The sequence below is a fragment of the Protopterus annectens genome, chromosome 8.part0, assembly GCF_019279795.1.
Source record: "Protopterus annectens isolate FY-2018-M chromosome 8.part0, PAN1.0, whole genome shotgun sequence".
NCBI lineage: Eukaryota > Metazoa > Chordata > Ceratodontiformes > Protopteridae > Protopterus > Protopterus annectens.
In genome coordinates, this window is record NC_056741.1 from 1,255,739,090 (window position 1) to 1,255,762,565 (window position 23,476).

At 41.8% G+C, this 23,476-nt stretch overlaps 1 protein-coding gene across 1 annotated transcript in view; it reads left to right on the forward strand.

The window, feature by feature from the left end:
• Positions 1–23,476, forward strand: part of HAUS5 (HAUS augmin like complex subunit 5) — a 1,223,310-nt gene that overhangs the window by 1,125,234 nt on the left and 74,600 nt on the right. The window contains exon 20 of the mRNA XM_044080749.1: positions 22,403–22,535. Coding sequence (XP_043936684.1) covers positions 22,403–22,535 — 133 coding nt within the window. The remainder of the gene's footprint in view (positions 1–22,402; positions 22,536–23,476) is intronic.

Below are 23,476 nucleotides of genomic sequence, written 5' to 3' on the forward strand. Positions count from 1 at the left end.
TCTAAATATTCTTGTATCACTATCTTTCTAACTTTGAAGTTTTTGTCTATCACTTTTCTATACACTTCAGTGTACCTTGCTCTGTCATTGTTGATGACTCTTTTTCCATCTACTTCTGTGTACCTTGCACTATCATTGTTTATAGTCCCTTTCCCTCTTACTGTTCTTTCTTTCCTTGTCTGAAAAAGCAATAGTGACTATTGCGAAAGTGCTCACTTTTTAATAAACCTGTTTGTTTTAACAAAATATGCATATTCCTTCTGCCTAGTGGGGAATTTTCATAGAGTTTCTGTTGGTTTGTCCAATTGTTTGCTGCTTTGGCATTTTCTGTTATTTAGTCTCCTTGTTTGAGTGTGTGTTCTGTCCTCTCCTTTTTGGTGTGTTGTATGCTTCTTATCAGCCTCCTTTGTTATGCCTGAAAAACCCAAAGGTCCCTCTGGCTTCAAGAAATACCAGAAGTGCGACCATAAAATTCCACTCTCAGATTCGCACCTGTTGTGCTTGTATTGTTTGGGTCTTGTTCATTTACAAGAAGATTGCAGTATTTGCCATGGCTTTAGTCATAGGGCCCTTATTGAAAGGAAAAGTAAATTAATCCTAAAAGGTTTGATTCCTTCAGACTTTGGAGAGGCCAGATCTACTCAAAACAAAATTAAAACTGATGTTACTTCACCTTCATCATTGTCCTCCTTGGAAAAGGCTAAAAAGAGAAGTCTATCTATACCATCATCTCCTTTAGCACTGGGGCACAAAAAACCTACATCCTCTGTTCCTAAAAGCTCTTCAGATTTGATGGTCAGTACCAGAAAAAATCATCTGCACTGACCATTGCTGCTGATTTTAAAATTTAGGTGTTGAAGTCTTCGGTATGCCAGCAAATTCAGCCTTCAGTTCAAGAAGTATTGCTTCCTGGTTCTTCCTTGACGCCGACGACACAGAGTATTGATACAGTAAAGAAAGAGGTTTGCCTAGGACAACTTAACTCCCTGTCAGTTGATCCTTTTGTGGCTGAATTACCTGAAGTTTTTCTGCAAAGGCCCAAATCACCCTCTCTAATGTCCATCCATTCCACTAAGCCTTGCAGAAGCTGACGTGGAGAGACTGGTGAATAAAATTCTGTGGGTGAAAGGATTTAAAGGACTCCCTTTGGCTCCAACCCCTGTGGGTTTAGGAGCCCAACTTCCTTTACCCCTTTAACTACTTCTCCTCTGACTTTCTCTGAGGTATTAGAGTTTCTGACTCCGAGTCATCTGGCACCGAGTGCATCGGTTCAGGAGATCTCTCTGGTTATTGCTCTGAGTTCTTTACTTCTTTTGGATCCAGAGACCACTCGGAACTGTATCTGTCCTGTTGGCTCCCAACTTTTTCAGAGCCGTCCCTGCTCCTTGGAGCCTCAGCGCTGTTCTGTTTGGCTCCAACTTCTGTCTCAGGGGCTGTCTCATCGGAGCGGGGAGTGACCACAGTTCCGAGGCAGTCTCTGTCGCTTCCAGGCTCCCTTCCCTATTCAGGGAGAGTTCAGCCTTCGAGGCAACGGAGAGAGCCTTGTCCAGTGCAGTTGCTCAGTCAGCCCCTTCCGCCTCTGAGTAAATACCTTCTTCACGCTTAGTTATTCGACCTGTGTCTCCACTGGGGCAGTGAGTGCCAAATCCTCAGGAACCTCAGATACAGATTCTGTCATTTTTCTGACTTCACTAGACTATCCCACTGAGGACATTCCTCAGAAGAAGTGCATGAGGAAGGACTTAGATTTCCCACAGGAATCGGTCATGGAAGGCACTGATTTTGATGAAGGGGAAGGGTCCCCAAGGTCACCCCTGATGATGTCTCCTTTGGAGATATCCTAGAATTTTTGTAACATAAGGGTGAGTGGAAGAAGAGTCAGTTTACCTGCAGGCTTTTGGTACTCGCCCGTCTACCTCTTGGGTGAATCCGCTGATGAGCTCATTCAGTTGATATTTCAGCGGGTGTGGAAGGCACCCGACACCACTCAGCCCATCCCCAAGAGACCAGACAAAATTTTGTCAACCCCTGAGGATAATTCTGGGGAAAAGGATTAGCAGTAGATGTCATGGTCATAGTGGCTGCCACCAAAAAGGAACTGCCTGAGGAGAGTTCCTTTATCCAGCCACCCAACAGAGAGTCTCTGGCAGTGGACAGATTTGGGAAGCGGGTTTACACTTCATCGACCTTCACTTTAAGGTCTTTGAATATCCTGGCACATTTTACCAGACTTCACAGGGATTTGATCAAGGAGGTTTCAGATACCCTGGCATGAGCTTTTACTGAGGGAGTCCAAGAAAAAGTTGCTTCCCAGTTGGCTACCCTGGAGTCTCTGTAAAACTCGTCCATGGGGCTCATTGTGCATGCAGTCAAAGGGACCACCAGAGCGGTGGGTTCAGGCATAGCCATAAGGAGACGCACTTGGATGCATCTATGTGATGTTGCAGGGCCATTTAAGTCTTCATTCGTCAGTGCACCCTTGGACAGATCGTCTGTTTGTCATGAAACTTAGAGACATTATCCAGGTGTGAGAAGGATGGTAAGACCCTTTCTACTGTGGACGTATGGTTTTCCACTCCCCAAAGATCCTTTTCCAGGAATCGGAGGAGCGGTGGAAAGATGTGATTCAAAAAGTCCCAAGGGCCTTTCCAGGACACGTGGAGCCAGTTCTCCCAGGAGCAAGGGTGGTGACTACAATGGAAGATGCTGTCCACGAGGCAGAGGTGGTCTACAGAACCAGGGCTTCAGGGACTCCTTCCTGGGTAAGCCCTTTCAGCATTCCTGAAAAGAGGCCTGATTTGTCATCCTGTGGAGGCAGTCGGGGATGTTTATCCTTGCACCAAAATGCTTGGCTAAATATAACAACAAATTCTTGTGTGCAGAGGATTATTTCCAGAAGTTATACCATACCATTTTCTCCCCCCCCCCCCCCCATATTTAAAAAAGTCCCTGATGTTCCATTCAGTCAGAGGGAACCAGCAGTTCTTGAAATTTAAAACCGCTAGACAAAAGTCATCCAAGGAGTCCCACCAGACCAAAAAAGATCAGAACTTGAACTCAAGATTCTTTTTAGTGCCAGAAAAGAGAAGGGACTGGAGGCCAATTTTGGATCTCAGTGTGTTGAACAAATTAGTTCGACAAACAAAATTCTGGATGGTCACAGTGCATGCCATTCTTCTGTTTTTTGAAAAGGATGACTAGATGTGCTCGATACATCTTCAGGATGTGTATTATCACATAAAAATGGACAAGTGCTCCAGAAAGTTCCTCCATTTCTGGCTAGGAGTCTGTCCTTACCAATTCAGGGCACTGCCCTTTGGGCTCACCACAACCCCCAGGGTGTTCACCAAATGTATGGCAGTAATAGCAGCTCACTTGAAACTGCAAGGTTTCCGGGTGTTTCTGTACTGGGATGACTGGCTCATTACAGCTTCAACCAGGCATCTATTTGATAGAAGCAAAGGATTATGTTATCCAGACCTGTCCATAAATTACAAAAAAATCTCAACTGACTCCCACTCAGAATTTAGAGTTTATAGGGGCAGTGCTAAATACAAGAGACATAGCATCCCTTCCTTCCGTGAGATCTCAGAAAATCAGAACACAGGTTCAAAAAATAATCCACAGCAAGAAAGTACCCGCTCGTCTAACTTTACAGGCAGTCGGTTCCATGGCAGCATTAATAACTCTAGTTTCCCCTAGCAAGATATCGCATGAAAACTTTACAGTGGTTGCTTATATCTCAGTGGTCAATGCTGTACTAACCCATATTGGACCATATTTTGATCACCAGTCATTACAGAAAAGATCTAGCTTGGTGGATACATTCCAAAGGAATTCTCCTGGGCTGCTTCTTCTAAATTCCAGAACCCTGGGCCATAGTGACCACAGACACCTCCCAGATGGAGTATGGGAGGGGTATTTTCTTAGCAAGACTGTCCAAGTCACTTGGTCCCCCTTAAAGGCCAACTTGCATATCAATGTTCTGGAGCTGAGAGCTGTGCTTCTAGCATTGCAAGCCTTTCAAACTGCTCATCCTGTTGGAACAATTGTGATTCAAACAGACAAAATGTCAGTAATTTGGTACATCAACAAACAGGGAGGAACCAAATCTTACCCCCTTTGTCGAGAAGCACTCAGTGTGGCAGTGGACGATCTCTTCCAACCGCTTTCTGATAGCAATGCACATTCCAGGGAGTTCCAGTGTGATAGTAGACAAACTGAGCAGATGTATTCTTCTCCCTCACAAGTGGTCTCTCCAAAAGTGACTGAAAGCATTTTCCATCAGTGGGGCCAGCCTTACTGCAACCTGTTTGCCTCTCCCCTAAACAAGTGCAGCAACTACTTTGCACTGATCCCTCCTGTGGGGAAGTCACCAAGAGATGCTCTTCTCCACACACATGGCTCCACTGGACTCATTTATGCCTTTCCTATACCTCTAATTCCAAAATTCTTACAGAAAGCACTTGGGCTGAAGAGCAAAGTAACCTTATTAGCCTCAAAGATATGGTTCCCCTTTCTTTGGCCTTATCTGATTCAACAACCTTGGACTCTGGACCCGGCACCAGACCTTCTGTCCCATCCAGAGGGATTAGTTCATCCAAACATTCTGAACCTCAAGCTGACAGCAAGGTTCCTCCAGTTCCATTAATTGCCAGGCAAGTTAACCTTTCTTCCTTGGTACGTCAAATTCTCCTAGCTTCTCATAAGCCTTTTCCCCCTGTAAACTTTATACTAATAAATGGAAGATATTTACCATTTGAGCTCGAAACCTCATTTTAAGGGTCATACTCCACCTTGGGATCTAAACCTAGTGTTACATACCATTGTACAATCCCCCTTAGAACAATCTGCAGACTGTGATCTAAAGTATTTGTCATAGAAAACTTTATTTTTGGTGGCAATAACCTCTGCCAGAAGGATTTTGGAAATTCAAGCCTTATTATGTAGACCACCACAGACAGAGTTTCCTTACGAACAAATCCCACTTTTCTACCTAAGGTAGTGTCAGTCTAATATCAATCAGACTATTAATTTACAAATATTCTTTCCCAGTTTTATGAACAAAGGTGAATACTGTTTGCATTTGTTAGATGTTTACAGACACTTGTGTTTTTATATACACAGAACGAAAGACATAAGAATATCTGACTAACTATTCGTCTCCTTTTCAGTTGCAAGGTCTGGTAAACCAGTCAGCAAGGTGACCTTAGCCAGATGCTTCAAGGATTGTATATCCTTCATCTATAACAAGAAGAAAACTGATTTGCCTAGGTCTGTTAAGGCACATTCTACAAGATCTGTAGCCACTTCAGCAGTTTTCCAGTCCAGAGATTCAATGGATGATATATGTACAGCAGCAACTTGGGCTTCTCCCTATACCTTGTTACTCATTACAAATCGGATTTGGTCTCTACTGAAAGAGCATCCTTTGGTTCAGTGATGCTCAGGAATGTCCTTCCGTGAGTCCTCCCAAGGTCGAAGGTAGCTGGGGACTCTGCCCCATATGTCAAGGATAAAATGAAAATTGACAACATCAGATAAAGAAGTTATGTACTTACCATAACATTCCATCTGTGTTGTCTATTTTCATTTATCCTTGACTCCTCTCCCTCCATCCCCCGGCCTTTGAAGATCCTTTGGTGGGATGGATAATGTACATATATCTTATTGTAATCATTAAGGCATAGCAGATATGGTTTTCATGAAGGCATCCTTGTGTATGATTTTATATCTAATCTGCAAACTCAATCTGAGGTAACAGAGAGAAGGATTGTGGGTAGAGGTGAAGCTCGAGAGTGTTTTGGCCTGAGTGAGCTGTAGTAATGGCCGAGTCTGCTCTGATATTGGACTCAAACCCCATATGTCAAGAATGAAAATGGGACAACACAGATGGAATGTTGTGGTAAGTACATGACTTCTTTTTATATAGTAAAGCATTTTCAGTTACTTTTATGTGTTTTGAGGATACTAAAGCAAGTGCCTGTTCTTCTTGTCTTCTTTTTTAGTTTTAAGAAATGTAGACATTGTAATGTAAAATGAGAAGAAAGCCTGGACAGATAATAGTCTGTAATTTTGGGTTGTTGAGGTCTGATATGGGTATAAAAGTATACATATCATGATATAAGTAGAGCTGATACGCTTTTTTTTTACTTTTGCATAGGGAAATGACTGGATTAAGACCATTTTCTTGATTTAACAACACGTTTTAAGTAGAAGCAAGTAACTAAGAGAAGACTAAATGCAATGAAAAGTTTTCCTTTAGGAAGTAAATGTTCAAAGTGTAACATGAGAAGCTTATAGCTGAAGACAACTATGTATCTGGTTTGTGTGTTTCTATGCAAACATGCTGATAAGAGGGCAATACCTTTTTAAGGGTAAATGTTAATGTTTTTGAAAGCACTCACTTTTTTATATGTGGGAGAAGAATAAAGTTAAGAGTAAGACAGCACTTAGTGTAAGTAGAAGCACAGGCTGCACCATGCGTTTTACTACACATAACCTTAATTACAAGTCATTTAAAGCCTGTGAGTTTAGCTGTCAATCTGAGACAGTTGCTACTGTTAGGACGGCTAAACATCATTATTTGAAGATGTACATAGTTTTGTGTGTTTGTATCAAGTTAATAGTTTATGATGGCATTGGGGCTGTATGTTCGTTTAAGGGTTTTCATTAAAACAAAGTATTTTAAGATGTAACATAGGTTCAAATGGACATGACAAGAAACAACTATATTTGCATCTAACACAAATTTTGAAAATATTAAAAGCTGTTATATATAACAGGTGGGAACAATAACTTCTTATCATAATGGCAACACTTTCCATATTATCCTGGAATGGAAATAGTCTTAGTTCTGTTAAGAAGTGCAGAGTGCAAATAGCTACGCCACAAGACACATTTGGAAAGAACTGAGTATGTGTATCTCAGTGGCTTTCAGGATGACTATTCAGTGGAATATCTGGGACAAAGGAAAGAGGGAGTACTTTCATTGCTAGAGGAACTCCAATACTGATAGAAGAGGAAAAAAGATAATGGTAAATTTGTAGTAATAAGGGATACTGGCAAGGGAGGAGGATTACACTGGCATGTATTTGTACTCTACCTAAAACTGCTAGTGAAGCTTAAGAAAATTCTGGCAGAAATAATCAGCTTTCAGGAAATATTACTTACAGGGTAGGACGAGAATTTGATTTCCGACATTGAAGGTGTATGGGGAGGGCTATAAGGAAAACTATAACAAAAGAGGGTACAGTTTTGAAGAAATTTATGAAAATGTTTTGGTAAGGAATATGTGAATTCAGTAGTAGGCACTCTGAGAGAATTTACATATTATACCCCAAGGTACAACAACTGGACTAGGCTAGACAAACTGTATTTCACAGGAGCATGTGCATTTATTGAAAGGTTTGATGTACATGTAATAACAGTTTTGGATCATGCGCTAAGATTAAGCAAGATGAAAATGCAGGGTTATGAAATAAAACTAAGACACTGGCACTTCCCCACCTATCTGTTCAAAACAGGAATTTAAGGAATGGGTAGTAAAACTTATTCTGGTCTTAGAGAGGATAGAAGTTTCTTCAAAAGATGTAGTTAGGGAGTGGGATAAAATGAAAGTAGAGTAAAAATAAGGTAGAAAAATAAAGAAAGAGAATAGTTAAGAAATAGCAAGGATTATTTAGAGGGACTGAGAAATGTTAAAATGTTAAAATATTGCATAATAAGGGAGTCTTGCAAAACAAGGGGAGTCTCACAGAACAAGAGGAGGTGCAACTGCAGAGTACTGAAGAGAATGTAAGGGACTACCTGGATAACCTGTATTCATTTAGAAAGATTGCTTTTCAGCAACTGTTTTTTGATAATAAATCTAGAGCTCAAAATTTTTTAGCACAACTGCTCAGGCAACAGAAAGTAGAAGGGGTTGTTCACAAGCTTGGGGAGCATATAATAAGAAAAAAAAATAACCAGAGATCTTAATGACAAATGGAAATATGGAAGAATTAAATATGCAGAGGTTAGAGAGACGAGGCTCAGTTATTAGGATAGGAGTTGATGAGATAAAAATGGTGATTTATAGCTAATCTGCAGGAAAGTTTCCAGGAATCAATGTATTCCTGTGGATGTTTTGAAGCTAGGAGGGAAGGTGATAAAGTTCTGGAAGTTTTGTTTAACAATATTTTAAAAGGAAGGGAAGCACTAACATCCTGGAAGAAAGTTGTGATGGTTGTAATACTTGAAAATGGTAAAGACCCAACATATCCAGCTTCATATAGATCCATTCTGATTCTAAACCAAGATTATAAAGGGAGGATGGCCTAATGGTTAAGGTGTTTGCCTTACAAACACAAGGTGCAGGGTTCGAGTCGCACAAGGGATATTTGGCTAGGCTTAAAATGGCTCGCAAGGACAGTTAGCCTAGTACTAATCTATGAACCTATGAATTGTATATAATGGCTAAAAAATGGCAAAGATGTTGCTAAAATTGATAGATATGGATCAGTGTGGTTTTGTGGAAGGGAGGCAAGCATTTGACATTAATAGAACAATGATTTCTCTCCAGGCCTCTGCTCAAAATTGGTTCCCTGGACCCAGTCAGATTTTCCCAGTAAAAAAATATCAAATAAAGAAATTAAATAAGTAAAAGGAAATGATTCAGAGAGAAGCAGAATGTAAAAAAAAAAAAAACACCAGTATTATTGGTGGGTCTTGATGAAGATAAAGCATTTGACAGAGCAAGCTAGGAGTTTGAGTAGACCACTGGAAGCATTTGCCATTCCCTAACACTTTTATAAGGTTGATTAGTAGGATATATGAGAGATCAGCGGCGAAAATTAAAGTGAGGGAGTTTGTCTGATAATTTCTATCTGAACAGCGGAACTAGGCAGGGGTGTTCCCTTTCCCCTTTATTTGCATTATATTTAAAACCATTGGCAAATAAAATAAGGGACTCAGAAATTCAATGATATAATTGGTATGGTAAACTTGAAAAATTGGCTTTGTTTACAAATATTATTTTGTACTTGATAAAATCAAAAAAGGGCATCTCAGTGATGTTCTTCGTGTTTCACTGTTGCAGTCATTACATTTGGGTAATCTGCTGGCAGGCTGCCCTCAGTCGGCCTGATTAACAAAGTCTTGGGTCCTGCGTCGGTTGCTTTGCTGTCCCTTCTTCCATGATGTCAGGTCGTCAGGGGTATAAAACATGCAGCCGATGCCATTACCTCAGTCTTTCTTGTCGCGCAGTGCCCGAAGCAGAAGCAGTTTGCAAGTGACAGTCGGCCGACTCCTGAAATTTTCGTTTCCCCGTTGGGGAAACTTTCGTGCTCCTTACCATTGTCAGTAAAAGTTAATAATTGCATTACTTGTGGGAAGCAAATTACCTCATAAGGATTTTCATCTGTACTTTATTCCTTGCCTAGGCCCTGACCACAGCGTACCTTGCTGTCGGTTTTGTGCTAAATTTAATCAACGCACTATTAAACGGCGGTATATTTTTGCTTCTAAATGTTTTGGCTCTAGATTTAATTATCCAGAAATGTCATCGGTTAGCAATCCGACTACCGGAATACCTAAAAAACGCAAAGAAAAAGACAGACACAGACTGTCAAGGTCCAAAACTGACGACAACGCTTCTCCTAAGCCAGTCGCCAGTTTGCCGGTACTCAATGAGGTGCTTTCGCAGCCCCTGGTACTCGCTACTTCTGATTCGCAGGCCTCTACTGAGACCCATTTGGAGTCCGGTATGCCGCGAGATGCTTCAATTATGGAACCCGCGGATGTCTGTACCTTAGATGGGTCCGGAGCCAGGCACCGGCTTCTGAGGGTGTTTTCAGGCCTACAGATTTGTATATTAGACCGAAGCCATCTTCAAAACTAAGGCCAAAATCTAAATCTATGTCTAAAAAAACGACGCCTGGGCCACATGTGCAGGGCCCCTATGTCTAAAAAACAAATGATCAAAATGACTGAAGATTTAATCACTCTGAGCATGGGTAGCCAACCCCCTCCTTCTAAGAGGCCTAGGCAAGACATTGAGTATGAATCTTCTGAACAGGATTCTATTTCTTCTGTCTCTTCTAATGAACAGGATGTGTCTCTTCCTACTTATGAGGACTTTGATGCAGAAGATTCCATCACTTTTGTGATTTTAAGTATTTTCTTCTGATTTTTTGTTAAGTTTTACTGCTTTGCCGCCTACTTTTTGGCATTTTCCGGCTTGCTAAAGTTTATATCTGTAACAGTAACAGTACTTGGAACACATCTAGAGCCTGTTTATTCCATTTCCTGTGTTGCACTTAATTTAAAATCGTTTTTTTCTCTAAAAACTGCATTTTACATGATTTTGGCCTGGCACTCAAGTGTGGGGTCATTTATTGCACTGTTGTGATTATTTTGCTGCTTGTGTGTCTCTGCTACCTTTAAACTACAACAAAAGAAAAAAAAATCTTGCTTTTTCCCACTTTCTGAAAGTTAAGAAAGTTCAGTTACAGATTTGCTGTTCTGAACTGTTTGGAAGTTTCTAGAAGGCCAGTGCTTGCTTGGGCTAAAGGGAAGTCTCTGTGTTCACCAGTGGGAGTGGTTAACACTGAACAGCCTTCCTGTCCCTGGAGGAGTGGTTACTACCTAGAAGCTGTAGTTTTATTGGCCATTTTGGGTCAGTTCTAAACTCCTTGATCTCTCTCTCTTAAAACCCTACAACTCTATTTTTGTGATGTTTTGTGCACTGAGCAGCGTCGGGCAGCGCCGCCTAAACAGGTTTAAACTATTCCAGGTTCCACAAAGTCTGCTCTTCACTTTATCCCTTAGAACTGTTCAAACTCTCAAAGTAATCACTCTATTCTCTTTCTAAAGCCCTGCACTTGCTCAGCTCTTATAAGGAAACACTAACTAACTAAAGCACTACACCCTTCTTGACTTCTCATAAGTATTAGACTCCCGATTGGTCCTTCCTGATCAAGTGAAAAATCAGTTCCCTTCCCTAATCTGATCACTAAAAAAACAGTTCCCTATACTAATCTGGTATGTCCAAGGGTCCGTTTCAAGGTTACTCTCCAGTCCAGCTGGTGAATCTGGGAATTTTGAGGCAATGTTACAATTGCCTTATGTACACAGACAACCCTCTCCTCCTTCCAACAAACTCTAATACATGTGAGAGATGCAGTTACACTGCCAAACTGGAGGCAGAGCTCTCTCAACCCAAGACTGGCACAGTCAGTCAGGAGGAAAAGGTAACCACCCACACCACAAATCCAGTCTCACACAGACCTATTGCATCTGCATACCCAACCCATAAACACACAAAAACATACTTGGAGGCTCTAAATAAAAATCTGCCTAAACAGCAAAGACTTCCTAAGCAGATATCCAAGCAGCAGCCACCCCTCAACAATACCCACAAATCACATAGCTCACAAAATCAGTGTGCCTCACAGTCACAGCCCATAAGGCCAAACAACACACTAAATACACTTGTTATAGAGGAATTTATTGTCCGGCACACTGACGTCCCACTCAACAGACTGAACAAGGAGAAGGTCACTGTAAGCTGCCTGTCCGGTGCCAGGATCCGCCACATAACGCAAGCACTCAGGTCACTCCAAAGCAAGTACAAGTATGACTCCATCATTGTCCATGCTGGTGTGAATGACCTGAGACGTACCTCCCTGGACTACATGAAAAGAGACATAGAGGAGTGCTCTGACCATCTAGCCCAGACTGGTATGTCCCTGACCTTGAGTAGCATCTTGCCCTCACCAAGAATGATGCCACAGTATAAAGACAAAATGATCAGTTTCAACAATTGGCTAAAGTATTGGTGTCATTCAAAGGGGATCCAGTGTCTGTCAGCCTGGGATGACATGCTCAACAAGCCACGTTGCTTCGCTAGGGACGGCTTGCACCTGTCACCCTTAGGCTTTCGTATACTGGCCAAGGCTCTTGCCACCCCCATAGTGCCTTTTTTAGGCAAGGCTCAAAGGACAAACCCACCTCCATAGAAAACCCAAAGATAAAAAAACTAAAGGTAATGCTACTCAATGCCAGAAGTCTAAACCTCAAGATGCACGCACTCAAGACTCTCCTCAGTATGGAGAAAATCGATGTCTGTGCAGTAACAGAAACCTGGTTCAAGGCTCCTGAGAGCACCCAAGCACTACCAGGTTATAACTCATACCATGCGTTTCGGCCCCAAAACTCGGACGAAGCACAAAAGGAGGGGGAGTATCTATATTCATCAAAGATACCTACACCTCCAAGTTAGTGGCACTGCACGAAGCATCGGAAACCATCCATGTGCAACTAACAGCGGGAAAAACTGCCTTTCAGTTTGTAGCCTGCTACAGAACACCCTCCCTATTACAGGAACCCCACTTGGCATTCCTGAGAACACTGGAGAATATGAAGGTCTCTCCAAACACTATGTTACTGGGTGACTTCAACTACCCAAACATTGACTGGGAAAACTACTCAAGCCCAAACACCCTCGCCCAATGGTTCCTTGAATTTATAAACTCTAATGCAATGGAACAACTGGTCACCACTCCCACAAGAGGGAACAACATATTGGACCTGGTCATCACCAACATGGGGACTCTGTTCCACACCAGAGGTAAACCCCTCATTGGTAAGATCAGACCATAAACAAATTTCCCTGGACATCCATATCCCGTCCCCACCCCCAGCCAAGGAAATCACTGTAAGGAATTTCTCCAAAGCCAACTTTGCATTTCTTAAGACTGAGGTGGAATCCTTCAAAGCCCCTGGGTCAGAGGATAATGCAGCCCAATCTGCAGAATCCTTTACAAATGCATTCTATGAGCACCTGCAGGAATGCATGGATCGTGCTATCCCAAATAAAACCAAGACTCACTCCTCCAAAAACAGGAGACTGGTCTGGTGGACCCCGGCCATAAATAAGCTATACAACAGAAGGAGGAAGCTACTACATGACAGAGCAAAATCCCAAAAAGGGAAGGCATCTCTGATCAGTATTAGCAAGAAACTTCGATCCCTCATAAAATCATCAAAGGCCAGTTTCGAAAGAAAAATTGCCCTAGACACTAAAGATAATCACAAGGCCTTCTTTAGTTATGTCAGAAACATGGGCGGAAACTCCCAGATATGCTCTGAATTGTTGCATAACGGTACAAAATATACCGAACCTACAGACATAGCCAACATCCTGGCAGACAGATTCAGCGCAAACTTCTTCCCCCCTTCCCCCCAAAGGAGCAAACGCCTATCCCAACTGAATGTAACCTCCTTGACATCACAGATGCACAAGTGAAAGCTGCCCTCTCCAAAGCAAAAAACACAGCATCTATGGGACCGGACGGTGTCCCAGGCTGTGTCTTACACAAGCTCCAAGAAGAACTGAACCCTCACATTAAGTCACTGTTCAAACTTAGCCTTACTACAGGATATGTACCCAAAGAATGGCGTACAGCTACAGTGGTCCCACTCCACAAAGGTGGTGCCACAACGGACCCCGGAAACTATCTCCCCATAAGCCTGACTAGTCTGGTTTGTAAAGCTATGGAGCGTATTATCATGGAACTCATAAACAAAGACATTGGGAGCCTCCAGACACTGGACCCTACCCAATTCGGCTTTGTTAAGGCCAGATTTTGCCTCTTAAACCTAGTTGATTTCTTTGAAACAGTTACCAAAGCCATAGATGAGGGCAAGGTAGTCCACACAGCCTACCTGGACCTTGCAAAAGCCTTCAACACAATACCCCATTCGGGCATCATAAATAAGCTTACCAGCTTAAATATCAACCCCTATATCACAAGATGGGTTGCAAACTGGCTCAGAGATAGAACCCACATGGTCAGAATCGCAGGTGCCATGTCCGAATCCGAACCATTTGGACCAGTTACAAGTGGCGTCCCACAGGGCTCAGTTCTGGGACCTCTCTTGTTCGGTATATACTTCTCTGAGGTTCAGGCTAACACGGGGGGATTATTGCTGACAAAGTTCGCAGATGACTGCAAACTGGGGGCCATAATCGAATCTCCAGCTGACACAAGCATCCTCCAAAAGGGTCTCACAGAGACGGATGCTTGGTGCCAGAACCACGGCCTCAAGCTAAATGCTAAAAAGTGCATAGTCATCCCCTTTGGGAAAAACAAGGTGCCCACAAATTACCACATAGGTGGTAATCCATTAAGTACGGAAGAAGTAATTAGAGATTTGGGGACCAACGTAGATAGTAATCTCTCCTTTGATAATCACATTGTCAAAGTGGTTAGAAAGACCTTCTGTATAGCCCACCTTATCACGAAAGGGTTCGCATCTAGATCAAGAGAAGTCATTGTGCCTCTCTACTCGTCATTCATCAGGCCCATAATTGAATACAATACCCCTTTTGGGATGTACCTTACCCGACACTTGCAGCAACTGGAGAGACCCCAAAAGTACCTCACCAAGAGGATCATGGGCTACAAACAGATGTCCTATGCAGCTCGAATAAAGAAACTCCAGCTCTACTCAGTTGCTTACCGCCTACTCAGAGGCAATCTATGCCTGACGTACAAAGCCATGTCAAACCCAGAATTAATGGACATGCTCCACCTCAAAAAATCCAAGTCCCTTAGAGCTACACGTTCCAGGGACCTAAACCTCAGCACAAAAATAAATAGGACATGCTGGAGGGACAGATTCATTTCCCAGAGGCTCCCCTCACTTTGGAATAGAATCCCAATTCATGTTAGACATAGCCCCTCGCTGACCCTCTTCAAGCGAAATTTGGACGCGTGGATGGGAAATCGCAAATTCACCCCTGGGATCTCTCCTGTGTCCCTGCTAGACAGAGGCACAGTAAACTAATCTTAAAAGGGTACCTTCTGTGACCTACTTTACAGAGGCACAGTAGGCTAATCTAATAGGGAGGCGGAAGCCAAATACACTCTGGCTAGGCTTATAAATGCCCTAGGGCAGATAGCCTAGTATCTACCTATGAACCTTCTGCTTCTCCCCCTGAGAATTTTTCTTTTGGCGAAACTTTACATACCTTAAGGGAACATTTCCACTGGGAAAGTCAGGATTTCTCTGAACATAAAAAGAGACTTAGGGATTTTCTTCTTCTTCCTCAGCATAGGCATTTGGCTATACCTCCTGTTCTAGACATTGATGATGTTTTTTCAGAATCTAGTATGGCTCCTGATTCTCGGCTTCTGGCTCCTTGTAAGCCAGACAGATACTACAGGGTTCCTGACTCCCACAAATTCCTTTTCAAAAATCCTATTGCTGATCCTGAAACCATTTCTCAGGGTCCCAAGGGCATTAAGGCCTCTACTGCTAAAAATCCTACCCCTTCTGATGGAGATTCCAGGGTGCTGAATAGATGGGGTAAGAAGGTTTACACTTCCACAACCTTGGCAATCAGGGCTTTAAACTGTCAATTTCATATGCTTAAATATCAACAGCATATCATGGGACTACTTAAACAGAAAATGATGTTAATCTCTGACTGTGTGGAAAATAAAGATTTACAGGATTTAGTACATTCAGCTGAAGAAGTTGGAAAACATACTTTGTAATGTGGTTTTGATTCTTTGGAGGCCTTTTGCAGGGCTGCTGTAACTGGATCTGTGCTAAGAAGGCATGTTTGGCTCAAAGAGCAAACTCTGCCTGACCATATTAAAGCAAAATTGTTGGATGCTCCTTTACAACAGGACCGTCTCTTTGGTAATAAGGCTGAAGAAGTGTTAAAAAAGATGGAAGATAAAGCTTAATCTATGCAAACTGTGAAAGATTTCTTACAAGTGCAACCTCCAAGATTTAGTAGGCACTGGCCTACTAAGAACTGGTCCTTTCCAGTCCCTTCGAGAGCCACTCAAGTCAAATCCAGATATTCCAAAGGCTCCAGGTTTCAGTCACAAGGAACTTTTAGAAAAAAACAATGGGGTGCCTCCACCTCCAAATCTGGAAACAACAAGGCACCTTCCTATGGTAAGCAGTCTCAATGACTTCCCTCTACAGTCACCAAGCACTTATATTTTAGCCGCCCCTTTGGGGGGAAAACTGGCACTTCCGGCACGAAACTGGCAACTTATTACCCAGGACAAATGGGTTTTAAATATAGTATCCCAGGGATACAGATTTCATTTCCACACGTTGCCAGTCCCAAACGGATGGCCAGACCTGCCCCCAAATCAGTGGGCAGAGGCCCAGAAACAAGTTCTGTCCATCATGAACATAGGGGCTATTCAACCAGTACCAGAAGAGGAAAAGGGACAAGGTTTCTATTCATGACTTTTCCTGGTACCCAGAAAAGACAAATCATGGCGTCCACTTCTGGACTTATCCACTCTAAACACATTTCTGGACATTCCAAAATTCAAGATGCTGACTCTTCAACAGTTACTACCTATGCTAGGCAAAGATGCCTGGTTGGTAACTCTAGACTTAAAAGAGGCTTACCTGCATATCCCAATCAGGGAATTTTGCAGAAGATACCTCTGCTTCAAAGCAGGCTATTTGTATTACCAGTTCTCTGCACTGCCCTTTGGCTTATGTACTGTGCCCAGGGACTTCACAAAGTGCCTGGCACCAGTAATTGCATTTTGCAGGCAAAGAAATATTCAGATATATCTGTACCTGGATGATTGTCTAATTCAGGCAGAAAACAAGGACATTCTTCTAAAGCATCTGGCGTTTGTAAAAAGGGTTCTAACCTGTCTAGGGTACACCATAAACGAAAGTAAATCACAACTAGTACCCTCTCAGAAAATTACATTCCTGGGTGCAAGCTTGAATACAACTGGCCCAGATGGCTTAGCTTACACCAGAAAAGCAAATTCAGTTGGTGACTTACTTCAAGCAGGTGGCCACAAAAACCCTGCTATCTGCAAGACAAATTCTGCAAGCCTTAGTGTTCATGGCCTCCTGCATTCTTCTAATTCCATATGCAAGACTGCATATGAGGAAACTTCAGTGATACTTAAAAAGTTTATGGAGTCAACATTCTCACAGCCTGGAAACAAAGATTCCTATCATACCTTGCCTGCAACTAGAGTTCCTATGGTGGGCAGAGGCCTGACACCAAAACAAAGGACTGCCATTCACTCCACCCCCTGCTGCCTAAACCCTAACTACAGACGCATCAGACTATGCTTGGGGGGGCTCATCTGGCAGGAAAGTGCATTCAGGGCAAATGGAGCCCAAATCAAATGCACCTTCATATCAATCAGAAAGAGATGCTAGCTGTACAGAATGCACTGACAGCCTTCAAGGACTACCTTCATCCAGGACAGTTACTGATAAAGACAGACAACACCACACACAAACAAGCAGGGGGGTACACATTCTTACCCCCCTTTGCAGACTAGCCATGGCATTGTGGAACATGGCCTTGACCAACCAAATACAACTACAAGCTCAATTCTTGCCAGGAAAGCTAAATACTCTGGCAGACAAATTAAGCAGAAATCTTATGGACCCACACGAATGGAAACTGGAACCACAAATTTTCAACATGTTGACATGCAAATGGGGAATTCCAGACATCGATCTTTTTGCCCTACACTAGAACTATCAGTTGGACAAATTCTGCACAAGAATTCATCACAAAAATGCTTGGAAAGTGGATGCTCTATCATTCAGCTGGAAAAACCTATCAGTTTATACTTTTTCCCCCTCTGCCTCTGCTCTCCAAAGTTCTACTAAAAGTCAGACAGGACAAACCAAAAATGATTCTGATTGCTCCAGACTGGCCTCGCCAACACTGGTACCCACTCCTGCGCAATGTGTCGCACCTTCCTCCATGGCACCTGCCTAAGACACCTTACCTACTGTCTCAGCAGAACTACCAAATTCTGCACACTCGGCTCTAAACTTTGAATCTTGCAGCATGGCTAATCATCTAATTTCACCCTTGGCATCCCTCAGAAAACCTGTGATGGATGTCATTTTGGAGGCTAGAAGGCCTTGTACTAGAAAATCTTATGCTGACAAATGGAAGAGATTCTGTGCCTGGAACCAATCACAAGGAATAAGCACAGCAATGCCCAATATTCCTCAGATTCTGCAATACTTGACTTAGGTGCTTCACAAGGGCCTATCTTTTTCTTCCATAAAAATCCATGCGTCTGCCATTTCAGCTCATTACAACACAGAACCTCCCCTCTTCTCTCATCCTCTGCTAAATCAGCATCTCAGAGGGGCCAAAAACTTAAGACCTCCCAGGAGAGTGCCAACCCCTGCATGGGACCTCAGTTTTGTTTTGGAAAAACTCACTCTCCCTCCTTTTGAGACAGCTGCTACCACAGTCCAAAAATTTCTCTCCTGGAAAACAGCTTTCCTTTTAGCAGTCACTTCAGCTAGAAGGATTTCTGAATTACAGGCTCTTATGGCAGTAGAGCCTTTCATTATTTTTCATGCGGACAGGGTGTCTCTCAGGACCAATCCATCTTTCATGCCTAAGGTGTATTCCAGTGTGGCTCTTAGACTATTCATCTGCCAACTTTCTTTCCCAATCCACAGAACAAGGGTGAGCGGATTTTGCATTCATTGGATGTACACAGACAACTTAGATTTTACTTAAACAGGACAAAATCTGTAAGAAAATCTGAACAACTATTGGTGGCATGTGCTGTAGGGGCAGAGGGAAAGGCTATTTCAAAGCAGACTATTTCCAAATGGATAAGCCATTGTATTTGTTTCTGCTATATGCACCATGGTAAACCTATCCCCAAAGGGATCAGATCTCATTCCACCAGGGCTGCATCTACTTCTGCAGCCTTTCTCAGAGGGGTTCCTACCAGAGATATTCTAGAAGCTGCTACCTGGAGCTCAGTTCATACGTTCACCAAACATTACCATTTACCTCTCTTCTCTAAATCCAGAGCTGGCTTTGCCACTGCTGTCCTGCAGGGCCTTATAGCTGCTCCTAATGCTGTATAAATCCATCCTTCCAACCATAGCTTTGGGAGTCTTCCCAAATGTAATGACTGCAACAGTGAAACACGAAGAACATAGGACAGTTGTGTACACTATAAATGTAGATGCTCGAGTGTATTCACTGTTGCAGTCCTGGTTACCCACCCTCCAGCCCCCTGTTTTTTCTCATACTATACATCTACTTTCCTTTACTATGCTTAAAAGCCTTTTTGATGTATTTGCTTTTGTCTGGAGGTATGTTTTTTGTGTTTTAAATTTTATATATATATATATATATATATATATATATATATATATATATATATATAGCTCCCCATTTGGGGGGGGGCACCAAAAACTGAGGTAATGGCGTCGGCTGCATGCTTTATACCCCTGATGACCTGACATCATGGAAGAAGGGACAGCAACCGACGCAGGACCCAAGACTTTGTTAATCAGGCCAACTGAGGGCAACCTGCCAGCAGATTACCCAAATGTAATGACTGCAACAGTGAATACACTCGAACATCTACATTTATGGTAAGTGTACACAACTGTACTTTGTGTAACATTCTGAGACAGTTTCAAGTCTTTTTGGGATATCAGACTAATGAAAATAAAACAAAGGATATAGCAGTAAACTATGTACCCATAAAATTGGTTCAACAATGCCCATGATAAAATAAAGTACTTAGAAGTATGGGTTAAAATGGATTCTGTTATGGCAGCTAAGGATATGTGGTAAGAGACCAAACAAAAGGTAATACAAAAACTGAGGGACTGGAAATGCTCGTTTATGGATAGCAAGATAAAAACAGTGAAAATGATTTTAGTCCCTTCAGTTTTTATACATAGTTCAGACATGTTATAAACCACAGTAGAAGTTGTGGAGAGCAGTTAATTAAGAGTTGAAAGGTTTTATCTGTGAGGGAATGGGAGCAAGAGTCAAGTAGGATAAGCTGATCCTTCCAGTAGAATAAGGTGGATTGGGATTACCTGATTCGAAGAGAGATTTTTACAGCCACACAGTTAAGGCTCCTATACATAGCACAAATAGAAACCTGTAATTAAAAGTAAAAAGGGATGATGATGAAAAAGGGGGAAGCTCAAGACATAAGGAGAGTGGGATTTTCTATGCAAATACTTGAGAATAGCAATAGCCATATAGAATATTATATTCTTAAAGTAGCAGAAAATATTGGGAGTGGAGAAAGGAGATCCTGCCAATAGGTATGACTGCAATTAGGGGTACAGAGAATAGGCAATATGGGGCAGGAATTTACTGGAGAAAACTAGTAAAGGAACCAAGATACTGGGAGCAAATAGAGAGAGAAAGGTAATAGCATGGGAAGAGGTCAAGAATACATTTGGACTGCCGGCTAGAGTTTGCCTTCCCTATCTAGGATTGGTATCAGAATATAGGCAAAGAGAAAGGGATAGAGGAATCCTAAGTGAAAGATCAGCACTGGTAGAGTTCTTCGGTGAATCTATAACAAAAGCTGTTAAAAAGGGATAATTAGGAGGGAATATAAAATATTGTGTAATAACTATAGGAATCCATCAGCGGAGGTTAGAAAGGATTGGGAAGAGAGACTGGATAAACAATTCATAAAGAAACAATGGGTGGATATATGTATGGCTCCCAGATATGCAACAAAGACTAGAAGATTTATGATTTTTGATTGGAAGTGTTTTCATAGGTATGTTTATACTCTAAGCAGACTCCAAAGAATATTTCCTCAGGCTGTCTGCAATTCTTGGAGTTGATGGGGAAGAAAGAGGTATTTGGAAACATTTTGGGGAGTGTAAAATGTTGTTAGGCTTTAAAAATTCCCCTACAGACTAATCTGTCAGAAATATTGGGTGAAGAAATTGGCGTAACTACAGAAGTGATTTTTGAACTTCGATACAGGATCTGAATTGCCTAAACATAGTAAGGCCTTGTTAAGTTTAATTCTGGTGGCTGCCAAAAAGCAATTACTAGAACATGGAAATGAAAGCCTAAACCAACCGTATTTGAAGTAGTGAATATAGTAAAAAAGAGAAGAACTGGAAGCGGGATCTTTAAAAAAGGGCAGGAGCAAATTACATAGAACAAAATGGGAATTGCGGGAACAATACATGCAGAATAATATTTTGGATGAGGAATGAGGTTTAAGTGAAGGCAGGATATGAGTGAGCTATATAATGCTGGAATGACATTGGCTAAAGAAGATTATATGTGATGTATAATATTTGCAACTGAGAATGTGTTAATATGGTTTGTTTTCATTTATATAAATGTATGATTGTCTCTGTCATAAGTGAGTCACTAAAGATTAAAAGTCAAAAAAGAAAAAAAATAAATCTCATATGAAGGTGTGTGTTTCAGATGTGCACTCGTTTAAGATGTTGTTTAATGTGACTGTTGATTTAGTATTTTATACTTAAGTATTCTTGTTTGCTATGGTGATGGACAGGTTGACAGACGATATCAGACAGGAGTCCCCATGGACAATGATGTTTGCAGATGACATTGTCATCTGTAGTGAGAGTAGGGAACAGATGGAGGAGACCCTGGAGAGATGGAGATATGCTCTAGAGAGAAGAGGAATGAAGGTCAGCAGGACTAAGACAAAATATATGTGTGTGAATGAGAGGGATGATAGAAGAACGGTGAGGATGCAAGGAGTAGAGGTGGCGAAGGTGGATAAGTTTAAATACTTGGGGTCAATAGTTCAGAGTAACGGTGAGTGTGGAAGAGAGGTAAAGAAGAGAGTACAGGCAGGATGGAGTGGGTGGAGAAGAGTGTCAGGAGTGATTTGTGACAGACGAGTACCTGTAAGAGTGAAAGGGAAGGTCTACAAGAGGGTAGTGAGACCAGCTATGTTATATGGGTTGGAGACAGTGGCATTGACAAAAAGGCAGGAGTTTGAGCTGGATATGGCAGAGTTAAAGATGTTAAGATTTGCACTGGGTGTGACAAGGGTGGACAGGATTAGGAATAAGTATATTAGAGGCTCAGCCCAGGTTGGAAGGTTTGGAGACAAAGGCAGAGAGGCAAGATTACGTTGGTTTGGACATGTGCTGAGGAGGGATGCTGAATATATTGGGAAAAAGATGCTAAGGATGAAGCTACCAGGTAACAGGAAAAGAGGATGGCCTAAGATAAGGATTATGGATATGGTGAGAGAGGACATGCAGGTGGTTGGTGTGACAGAGCAAGATGCAGAGGACAGCAAGAAATGGAAACAGGTGATCTGCTGTGGCGACCCCTAACGGGAACAGCCAAAAGAAGATGATGATACTTCAGTATAATGATAATCCCAACACTCCTTTTTCAGTCCTACCTGCATTTGTTCTCATAGACCACCATTCAGTGGCACATACATTTAATTTTTCTGTATTAGTCTTAAAATGATTAGTGGTGATCTATTGACTGGTCGATTTTCATTAAAGAGTACTTTGTTATAGAAATAACTCATGCAATATTGTTTTGTAGCGTACTGAGCTCTGTATCTTTCTCATTATCTACTAGGCCTCCTTCATTTGGTCTTGGAGAATGACCGACTTCAGCTCAGCAAACTTCTTCCTGCAATTCATCATCAAACTAAGCGGTGTATTCAGTGTATTCATCACTGCAGTGAGGTGCAAAAAGCTGTGACAGCATGGTAAGTGCCCCATTAAATGAAAATACACTTTCAATGGTCTAGAATTTGACTGTTTTCATACTAACACTGTACATTTTCTGTCATGCTTGTTCCATGCTGTGAAGGGTTGGGAAATAGGAAGATGTGGAAAAAAAAAAGAAAAGGAATCTGTGGTTTCATTGTGAATTCAGAGGAATGTAGTGCACTTGCCAGCCTGGTTCCCCTTCTGTTCTACTCTCCATCTTTGCAATTTGGACTACAGCTCTTTGTTCAAGTTTAGAAGTTTCATTTTAGTCTGCTACTATGTTGACTGGACCATGATTATTCAGATTTATTCTGGAGTACGTAGACAATAGAAGTGCTCTCAAGATAAAATTGTTTATGATAAACTTTTAGTGAGGCTCAAATGTAAGCATCTGCCCCCTCCATAACAACATTTGTTATAACATGGTCCATTGTAGAACTACACATAAACAAGATTTAACAGTGGTTGTTTACTAACAAAAAAAAAACTCCAGAAAAAAATTCTGTTAGACCATTAGCAGTAGGTCAGAGTTAGATTGTACACAGCATGGTATGCAGTCAATTAGTGTCCCTCACCGCTTTATAAACTAAACAGCAATTGATTCCTTAAGGCACTGTCTGAAAAAGTGCATGCCATTTCTTTCAAATGTGTTACTGACTCTTTGGGCAGTTAGTAAAACTTCTCATCTTGCTGAGCAGCATCACCTTCAAATGCAAATAATAACAGAAACGTATTAATTAGAAGGTCCATGTACTACAAAGAACTCTGATTGGGCCACTGAATGTAATTTTAGTTTACTTGTTTTTCAGAATAGATTTCAAGAAATTTGCTTCTTATTTATTGCTGCTGATGTGAATCTTTTGAAATCCATTTATCAAATAAACTGATTCTGATCCTTGAGCCACTCACTACTGTTTGTTTTTATTTTCACCCTGTG